Genomic DNA, 10,283 nt, shown 5'->3' with positions numbered 1-10,283 from the left:
GATTGTGACACCCGGACACCCTCCAGCAGCCCCACAAACCCGGCCCGTGAGTCAGCCCTGGGGGACCCAGCGTGGCGCTGGGCTTTCCCCGAGCCGGTCCCTGGCCTTCTGGGCTGGTTTCCGTGTCCCCACCCCAACCCCCCGGAGAGCAGGAGCCACAGAAGCCCGCAAGCATGACCCCGAGGCTGCTCCTGGCCCTCGCCCTCTGGAGTGGCTGCCTGTCCTGTCGGGGAGAGGAAGGTATGTGGGACTCCTGAGATGGGGGACCCGGCTAGAGGGACATTGTCTGGGGACTCGACCCTGATCTTAGACTTGGATCAAAAATGTTAGGAGTTGAGCTAAGGATTTAGCTCAGTGGCACAGCGCCTGCCTGGCAAGCGCAAGGCCGTCAGTCCGATTCCCGGTACCAGGGGGGAAAAAAAAAATGTTAGGAGCCAACTGCCGGGCGTGGTGGCACACGCCTGTACCCCCAGCTCTCAGGAGGCTGAGGCAGGAGGACCACTTGGAGTTCGAGGCCGATCTGGCCTTCATAGTGAGCTCAAGGCCAGCCTGCACTATATAGTAAGACCCTACCTCAACCTTCTCCCAAAAGGCGGGTAGCGGTGATTTAAAGTCTGTAGGAGGAATTGTGCAGGTTCTATGCAAATACCGCACTCTGCTATGTCAGGAACTTGATTATCCACAGATTTCTGTGTGGTGGGGCTCCTGGGAGCAATTCCTACAGATACAGAGAGGGTTGATCTGGGTATGAATTTGAGTTGAATGCTTTCTTTTTTTTTTTTTGTTTGTTTGTTTTTTGTTTTTTCTGGTACGGGGAATGGAACTCACAACCTTGTGCTTGCCAGGCAGGCGCTGTGCTGCTGAGCTAAATCCCCAGCCCCCAAATGCTTTCATTTTGGAGTAGAACAGGTGTCCATGTACTTTGAAGGAAAAGTGTTACAAAAGGGGATGCAGGAAACTCCTCTCTTACCTGGTACCCCTGGCTCTTTCTTGCAATGAAGCGCTGGGGACTGAACCAAGCCCCCTCATATGCTAGCTGCACCCCTAGCCCTTTGTAAATTTTTAAAAATATTGCAGTCAAATGCTCTAGCCCTGAGCATTTTGAAAAAGGGCCTTCCTATGTAGCCCAGGCTTGCTTGGAACTTGAGATCCTCCTGACTCGGCTTCCTGAATGGCTGGGACTACAGCTGTATGCCACCACGCCCAGCCTTCTGGCTCCTGAAGCTTCACTTTCCCTGTCTGAGGAATGAGCTGACAGCTCCTGCCTGGGCTCTGGCAATCTAGGGGTAAATTGGAAGCTCATGCTCCTTCCTGTCTTCTGGGGCCCCAGGGACTCCGAGCCAGCCTCAGGTGCAGTGCTGGGCCGCCAGGTACCCGGTTGCTGTGGACTGCTCCTGGACACTGCCATGGGCACCCAACCGCACCACGGCCACCTCCTTCATCGCCACATACAGGTCAGAGGCACTGACAGGGTTGGTGGGACAAGGGGCCTTTGGGAGAGGTCAGAGGCTGCGGTGGTGGCCTCAGGTGTTCCAAACCCCAAACCTAGAGCGGTGATGGCCAATAGAAAAACACTTCCCAGCTGGGTGTAGTGGGAACACCTGTCATCTAGCACTTGAGAGGCTGAGGCAGGAGAATCATAAATGTGAAAGTTTGAAGCTAGCCTGGCCAATGCAGTGAGACCCTCGCTCAAAATAAAATTTAAAAAGGGCTGGGGGTGCAGCTCAGTGCTGAGCCCCTGACTAGCATGTGCTACAGCCCTGATTTTATCCCCTATACCACAGAGAGAGAGAGAGAGAGAGAGAGAGAGAGAGGGAGGGAGGGAGAAAGGAGGAAGAGGAGGAAAGAAAGAAAGAAAAAAGAAAGAAAGAAAGAAAGAAAGAAAGAAAGAAAGAAAGAAACAAAGAAACAAAGAAACAAAGAAACAAAGAAACAAAGAAAGGAAAATCGTGGGTGATATTCAGTATCTAACTTAAGTAGAATCTAAATATTACAAGTATCAGGCCAGGGATATAAAGTTCAGTGGTACAAGCATCTGCCTGGCAACTGCAAGATCCTGAGTTCAAAAAAAAAAAAAAGACAGAAAGAAAATACAAGTATTTATCACTTAACATAATTTAATGCAATTTTATTAATGTTTACATCTTTATATTTGATTTACATATTAACATTTATAAGTTCATTTGATATCTTGTGAGATGAATACACAAAATATTAGTTTCTTTTCTGGCATTGCTTTGTGTGTTTCCTTTTCTTTTCTTTCCAAAACATTAGTTTCGAGCTGGAGGTGCAGCTCAGTAATGAGCACTTCCTTAGCATCAGAAATTACTTGGTTTCCATCCCCAGCACCGCAGAAATAACAAATACATAAAAGGAAATAGAATATTGTGAATGTTGCAAAAAAACTTCTATCACATGATGCTCCACTGGTCTGCAAAGTCTGTCAGACATCTCAATGGCCTGGTCTGGATATATGTTTAATCACAGCTACTCAGGAGGCTGAGGCAGGAAGATCTCAACTTCCAAAGCTATCCTGGGGAACTTAGCCAGGATAGCTTAGCCTGGGGAACTGCCTCAAAATAAAATAAAAAGAGCTGGAGATGTGTTGCCTAGCATGCTCGAGTCTCCAGGTTTTATGCCTGATACTGCAGAAATGACCATTTTAAAAATAAAAAAAACCTGATCTTAGGGTGTCCAAAATGGAGAGTTTCGGGCTGGGCGTGGTGGCGCACGCCTGTAATCCCAGCACTGGGCGGCGGGGGCGGGGGCGGAGGGGGCGGCTGAGGCAGGAGGATCGTTGCGAGTTCGAGACCAGCCTGGGCTACAAAGTGAGCTCAAGGCCAGCCTGAACTGCAGGGCGAGACCCTGTCTCAAAAAGATGAAAAAAAAAAAAGGAGAGTTTTTATTTCAGATTCCAGAGTCTATGAATTCACTGACCTGCCAAATGTTGGGATTCAAAATTTGGAATGTAGCTGGCGGGGGTGGCGGTGCGCCGCGCCTGTGACCCCAGCACTCAGGAGACTGAGGCAGGATGGGTTCGAGCCCAGCCCGGACTCCACAGTGAGACCCGGTTTCCGAACAGACAGAAGCTGGGGCGTGGCTGTTGCGGGGATCCCGGAAGCCGAGCTTCTCCCTGGGCGGTGTTACCCTGAACCCTGGCCGCCCAGGGCTCCCCCAGCTCGGCGCCAAGGCGGGCAGGGACCCTGTGCCGCCTGCTTGGGGTCCAGGAGACTAGGGATCCTCACGGTGCCACCCGTGTCCAGGCTTGGTGTGGCCGCGCAGGGGGAGAGCCGGCCCTGCCTGCAGCCCGTCCCGGAGACCCCGCGCTGCTCCATCCCCGACATCCAGCTGTTCTCCGCGGTCCCCTACGTGCTCAACGTCACCGCCGTGCACCCCGCGGGCGCCCGCAGCACCTTCGTGCCCTTCGTGCCCGAGCGCATCAGTGAGTCTCCTCTCTCCTCCCTGCCTCCTGCGGGTCACCCCCGTTCTTCCCGCCTCTGCCTCCCCCAGTCCAGGCCCCGCGTCACTCGCGGGACAAGCGCAGTCACTTCCAATGGCTCCCACCAGGGGGCGCCCGTGAGTTCTGAATGAGGCTCTGTCCTGCCCCTGCCTAGAGCCCTCCGTGGGTCCCACCTACCTCGTGCAAAAGCTCGAGTTCTCCCCCAAGGGCCACAGGCCTTGCACTTAGATCAGTTCTGACACACGCTGGCACGTGGACGGTTCTCGAGGACACCGTGCTCAGTGAGAGACACCAGACACAGAAGGATACAGCGTGTAACTCCATGGATAGGAAATGCCCAGGACAGGCGATCCAAAGACAGGAAGTGGATCTGTTGGTGCTGAGGGCTCGTAGCGGAGGGCGACTGCTCGTGGGGACAGGGCTTCCTTCCAGGGCGAGGAGAATGTTCTAGAGTTAGGTAAGGGTCTAGAACTAGAAGCGATGTCCGCCAAGCTTTGTGAAAGCGCTGAAGACCGTTGAATTGTACTCTTTGAAATGGTGAGTTTGGGGATATTGTTTTATGTCTCAAAAACCACTGTAAGCTGGGTGTGGTGGCACGCACCTGTCATCCCAGCTACGCAGGAAGCTGAGGCAAGAAGGTCACACAGTTTGAGGCCAGGCTGGGCAACTTATCGAGATGCTGTCTCAAAAGAAAATTTTAAAACCGGCTGGGGTGTAGCTCAGTGGTGAGCTCCGGCCTAACGTGTGCGAGGCCGTGGCTTCCATCCCCACGACAGCAGGGAGGGACAGTGCAAACTCGGTTGAACGAATGAGTGAGCTTCCGCCCCTAACTCTCCTTCCTGCCGCGCCACCAGTCAAACCCGACCCCCCGGAAGGCGTGCGCTTGAGCCCCCTCGCGGGGCGGCAGCTCCAGGTGCAGTGGGAGCCCCCTCGGTCCTGGCCTTTCCCAGAGATCTTCTCTCTCAAGTACTGGATTCGCTACAGGCGGCACGGAGCCATGCACTTCCGCCAGGTGAGGAGGAGGAGGGGACCGGCAGGGGACAGCTGGTGGAGGGCAGAGCTCATGCAAAAGCCAGCCGGAGACACACACAGTGGTCTGTCCACATGCTGGAATATTACTCATCCAGGAAGAGGAGCTGGACCTCGACCATCTTGTACTCAGTGAGAGATGCCAGAGTATAGATATTCGCCAAGACACCCAGCTTGGGTCTTTGGTTTTTAATTTAGAACAACTGTTGGCCCAATTCTCTGAATATACAGTTGGCCCTCTGTATGTGTGGGTTCTGCAGTCACCAGCTCAATGAACTGGGGATAAAAATATTCAGAAAAAGCTCAGTGTGGTGGTGCTACCTATGATCCCAGAGGGAGGCTGGGGTAGGAGGGCCACCAACCTGGGCTGCATAGTGAATTCAAGTCCAGCCTGAATTGCATAGTGAGACTCTTGTCTCACAAAAATAAATAAATAAATAAATAAAAACAAAACAAGTGCTAGTGAGTCTTTATTATAATTTTATTTAGAGACAGAGTCTCGGGCTGGGGATTTAGCTCAGAGGCACAGCGCCTGCCTGGCAAGCGCAAGGTCGTGAGTTCGATTACTGGTACTGGAGAAAAACAAACAAACAAAAAAAAGAAAATAGAAAGAGAGAGATAGAGTCTCGATAAGTTGCCCAGGGTAGGGGCAACTTGAGATCCTCCTGCCTCAGCCTCCAGAATCACTGGGATAGGAGGGCTGTGCCACTGTGGCCAGAAGTTTCCATCTTCTCCTCACTTGCACTGGGGATGAAATTTCAGCACCAGAACCCTCGGAGGACACTGAAGCCACATGCAAAGCGTAGCAGGGAGATGTAAGGCCTGCAGTGTACACCGGTCTGTTGGGATCAGCGTCCCGGGCTTGTGCCAGGCAAGGGTTGCTTCTGGGTGCAGGAGCGCCCCTATCTCCTCCATCCACGACCCCGCACTCTCTCTGCTCGCAGGTGGGCCCCGTCGAAGCCACATCGCTCATCCTCAAGTTTGTGCGGCCCCGGGCCAGGTATTTCGTCCAGGTGGCTGCGCAGGACCTCACGGACTCCGGGGAGCTGAGCGACTGGAGCCCCCCTGCTGTCACCCTCACGGCCCCGGGCAAGTAGTGGGGGCCTCCCAGCACCCACAGGGGGCCTGGGGCCTGGGCCCCCACTGCTGCTGTCCTCTGGGAGGGTCTGGGATCCTCTCGGCTTGGGATTTGGCCCTGACTGCTGCCGCCCAGCGGCTGGGCCACCTTGGGCAAGTGACTTCGCCTCTGAGCCTCAGTTTTCCAATCTGTGGAAAAGGGCTGTGCTGTTTCCCTTGATCACAGGGCAGCTGCGAACGGGAGGCGCTTTTAACAAAATTAAATTAGAAAGGAATCGTTGCTGGGTCCTTCCCAGTGTCCATCTTTTCTGTGCTGACCTAAGAGTGAGCCAGTCCATCTTGGCCCGGAAAGAGCGGTTGTCATCCGGAAATCAGGTGACACCGAGTGCTGGCGAGGCTGCTGGGAAAGGAGGCATCTACACTGCTGGTGAGGGTGGAAACTAGGAAACCACCATGGAAATCAGTATGGAGATTCTTTAAAAAAACAAAACTAGAAGTTCCATTTGACCCAGCTATTCCCTTTTGTGGGTATCTTTCTGAAAGACTTAGAGATGTCACGTTACAGTGACGCATGCATGCCCATGTTTATAGCAGCATACTTCATAAGAGCTAAAGCTTGGAATGAGCCTACATGTGCATCAGATGGATGGATAGAGAAAATGTGGTATTAACCTACAATGGAGTACTACTCTGCTATAAAGAAGGATACCCTAAGACATTTCTAGCTAAATGGGTGCATCTTGAGACCATAATGTTAAGTGAAATAAATCAGACACATACTCTTAAATATTGCTTGCTTTCTATTATATGAAAAATCCAAAGTATAAATGAATCAAAGAGCAAAATAAAAGATACACAATAGAAAATAGGGACATAGATCCTTGGCAAATGGGAAGGGGATCAAGAGATGGAGGGAGAGAGAAGGGAAGAGAGGTGAAGGGGATGAAAAAAACAGAATTAAAATGTGTTGTGCCAGGTATGGTGGCACACGCCTGTAATCCCAGCACTCAGGAGGCTGAGGCAGGAGGATTGCTGTGAGTTTCAGGCTAGCGTGGGCTACAAAGTGAGCTTAAGTTCAGCTTGAACTGCATAATGAAACTCTGTCTCAAAAAAGACCAAAAAAAAGGTGTGTTGTTTACCTGTACCCGCTCCCCTTGGTGACTGTAGTCTTTACATACCACAAACATGTACTAAAAAAAAAAGAGCCAGGTGAGGAATGTGTGCCTGTCATCCCAGCCCTCTGGGAGGCTGAAGCAGGAAAATCTCAAATTTCAGCCCAGCCTGGGTACCTTAGTGACTTAGGGAGATCTTGTCTCAAAATAAAAACATGAAAAAAAAAGGCTGGGGATGTAGTTCAATGTGAAGGCCCCAATTGCAATCCCAAGTAGAGAGAAAGAGACCGAGTGATCCACCTCCTACCACCTGGGCCCACTTCCAAGAGCACATTCAGGTACAAACCTATCAGCAGAAGAATCCACTGAGAAGCCCCATGGCCCAATCCCCTTCAAAAAGCCCCACCTCTGGAGGAGGGTGTGGTGGCATACATTTGTAATCCCAGTACTTTGAAGGCTGAAGCAGGAGGATTTCTGAGCATTTGAGGCCAGTTTGGCCTACATAGTGAGTTCAAGGCCACAGTGAATTTGGGGTCTACATAGTGAGACCCTGCCTCCGACAGACTAAAACAAAATGTTGCCCACATCTGGTTGCTGCCAATAGATGCAATGGGACATGAGGCTCTTGGAAGGTTTCTCTGAGGAGCAGGAAACGCACCCGATCTAAATCTGCTGGGCTTGTCTACGTATTTCACTCAGCTCTCAGCTCAAAAGACCCCTGTGCAGAGAAGCTGTTCCTGATGAGCCTGTCTGTGGCAGGCAGAGTAATGACCCCAAAGACAGTGACGACCTATCCCCAGAGCCTGGACATACACTTACCTGCCACAGCAAAAGGGGCCTTGTAGTGTGACTCACTTGAAACACTTGAGGGGCCTTAATGATGAAAGATCTTTCATTATATTAATGGAAGTCAGCCAGGTTTGGTGGCACACATCGGTAATCCCAGCTACTCAGGAGGCTGAGGCAGGAGGATCAAACAGCAGTCCTCCCGCCTCAGCCTCCCAAGCACTGGTCATACAGTTGCGCACCATGACACCCTGCAAAACACAATGAAGTATTAATGGGAGCTATTCCAGATTATGTGAATGAGCCCAATGTGATCACAAGGATCCTTATAAGATGCAGGCAGAGGATCATGGTGAGACAGAGGCCAAGAGACACTGGGAGTAGAGGTTGATGCAGAGCCACAAGCCAAGGAAAGCAGAAGGCTACTGTGGGAAAGTGAAGGAACATGGTTCTCCCGTGGAGCCTCCAGAGGGAACCAGCCCCGCCTATCCTTTTATGTATTTATTTATTTTATTTTATTTCTTTCTTTTTGAGACAGGGTCTTGCTATGCAGTTCAGGCTGGCCTTGACCTCACTTTGCAGCCCAGGGTGGTCTTGCACTCACAATGATCCTCCTGCCTCAGCCGCCCGAGTGCTGGGATTACAAGTGTGCACCACCACACTGGCTACACTGGGTGATTTATAATGAGCAGATAATAATTTAGCTCACAGTTCTAGAAGTGGGGAGGGCCAAGGTCGAGGGGTGCATGTGGTGAGGGACTTCTCACTGTCTCCTAATAGGGCAGGAAGCATGGTGTGGGTGAAACTGTTACCTCCAGGACCCATCTTCGGGGGCCTCTGTCCTTTGTGTCTTCCTGGAAAGCATTCAGGTGGCCACACAGAGGAGAGGTGGATTTCCTAAAGCAGGTGCAGAGAGATTTACATGTCCAAGCAAGAAGTCAGGCAGCCATGAGGGTATCGGCGCCGAGTCCAAGCTTGCACATCTTTACACACACAACGGTTGCTCCTGGGGTTTAGGGGACTAGGACGCTTGTGATGTTTATCAACATCTTTCATAGAACTTACTTTGGAATTGCAAAATATCTTCCTGTCCTTTTTCTAGGGGGTTAGTGTTCCCTTGGTGTCCTAAATCATGTAAGAAACTTACCAAAAACCTGGCAAGGTGGTGAATGCCTATAATCCCAGCATTCAGCAGGCTGAGGCATGAGGATCGCCTCGAGTTTAAGGCCAGACTGGGCTACATAGTGAGTTCAAGGCCAGCCTGAACTACCTAGTGAGACCCTGTCTCAAAAAAACAAAACCAGCCAGGCCTGGTGGCACTCAGGAGGCTGAGGCAGGAGGATTGTTGTGAGTTCGAGACCAGCCTGGGCTACAAAGTGAGCTCAAGGCCAGTCTGAACTGCACAGCGAGACCCTGTCTCAAAAAGACAAAAACAAAAACAAAACTGAAAACAAAACAAAACAAAACCAAAAACTTACCAAAATAATTTATGAAAGATAAGTTCAAACCTAAATCAGTTCTCAGCCCAAAGTGGGAGGGTCTTCATAAACTGTTTCTCTTTCTGGTATCAGCAGGCTGTAGGCTATCGCAGCCAGGAATGTTGTATATCTTTTTCTAGAAATGGAAGGTCTGATTTAAAACAACACTGAGAGTCCAGAAAGAATGGCTATCATCAAGAAATCAAATAATAACAAATGCTGGAGTCCAGCATGGTGGCACATAGTGGTAATCCCAGCACTTGGGAGGTTGAGGCAGGGGATCTCAAGTTGAAGGCCAACCTGGGATACACAGTGAGACCTTGTCTCAAAAAACCAAAAACTAAACCAAACCAAAACAAAACATGCTGGTGAGGCCATGGGAAAAAGGAACTCTTCTACACTTTTTTTTTGTTGTCGTTGTTGTTTTCTCCTGGATTGGGAATCGAACTCAGGACCTTGTGCTTGCAAGACAGGCACTGTGCCGCGGAGCTAAATCCCCAGCCCCAGAACTTGTGTACATTGTTGGTGGGAATGCAAACTAATGAAGCACTATGGAAATCAGTGGGAAGATTCCTGAGAAAACTAAAACTGGAAATTCCATTTGAGCCCAAGCAAGGTGTGTAAAACTCAGAATAGATGTTTATGAAAGCAGAGAAGAGGCTTGGGAAGCAATAAGTGGGCTACCTCGGTTAAAGGGAAGGCACAGGTAGACAGTGGGCGGACATCTGTGTATTTGAAGCCTGATCTTTATTTTATTTTAGGTGGTTTTTGTTTCTTTGTTTGTTTTTGTCTTTTTGAGACAGGGTCTCACTATGCAGTTCAGGTTGGCCTATAAACTCACTCTGTAGCCCAGGCTGGCCTCGAACTTGTGGAGATCCTTCTGCCTCAGCCTCCCGAGCGCTGGGATGTCAGACGTGCAGCACCACGCCCGGCTGATCTTTAATTCGATCCCTGTGACTCATAAAGCCAACTGGGGCGCCGTGGTTGTGCAGACATCCAGTGCCCGTGTGGACGAAGGACAGGAACATTGTGTGAGTTCCCAGAGCTCTGCACAAAGGAGAATAACTTCTGAATAAAAGAATGAACCACGGAGAGCGTTCCGATTGAGATCTTCTTCGCTTCCGGACAAAATTTTATTAATTTGCTGCCAACTTTTAGCGGGTGTAGCGCCTCTAGCCAAGTTTTTTAAACCCACAAGGTCCCCAGAACCTTTATTTCGCGTTACTGAGCTTGCAACTCCGGAGGAAAAGATAGACGGACTACAAGTTTGATAGGCCGACATTGTAGCCAATGAGAAAGGCAGGTGTGTATGTCGCAGCTAATAAGAGGCTAGAGGAAGTG

General features: G+C 50.6%; 1 protein-coding gene across 1 annotated transcript; it reads left to right on the top strand.

Annotated features, from left to right (window-relative positions):
- Ebi3 (Epstein-Barr virus induced 3) lies at positions 1–5,846 on the top strand. Its single transcript, XM_005405807.2, has 5 exons — positions 1–240; positions 1,331–1,454; positions 3,264–3,442; positions 4,315–4,472; positions 5,434–5,846. Exons 1-5 carry the CDS (start codon positions 174–176, stop codon positions 5,584–5,586), a joined length of 681 nt encoding a protein of 226 aa, XP_005405864.1. The 5' UTR covers positions 1–173; the 3' UTR covers positions 5,587–5,846.
- The last annotated feature ends 4,437 nt before the right edge of the window (positions 5,847–10,283 follow it).

Source organism: Chinchilla lanigera, unplaced genomic scaffold (genome assembly GCF_000276665.1).
Source record: "Chinchilla lanigera isolate Chin_1 unplaced genomic scaffold, ChiLan1.0 scaffold00094, whole genome shotgun sequence".
Classification (NCBI taxonomy): Eukaryota; Metazoa; Chordata; class Mammalia; order Rodentia; family Chinchillidae; genus Chinchilla; species Chinchilla lanigera.
This window is presented reverse-complemented; position numbering and strand designations above follow the sequence as displayed.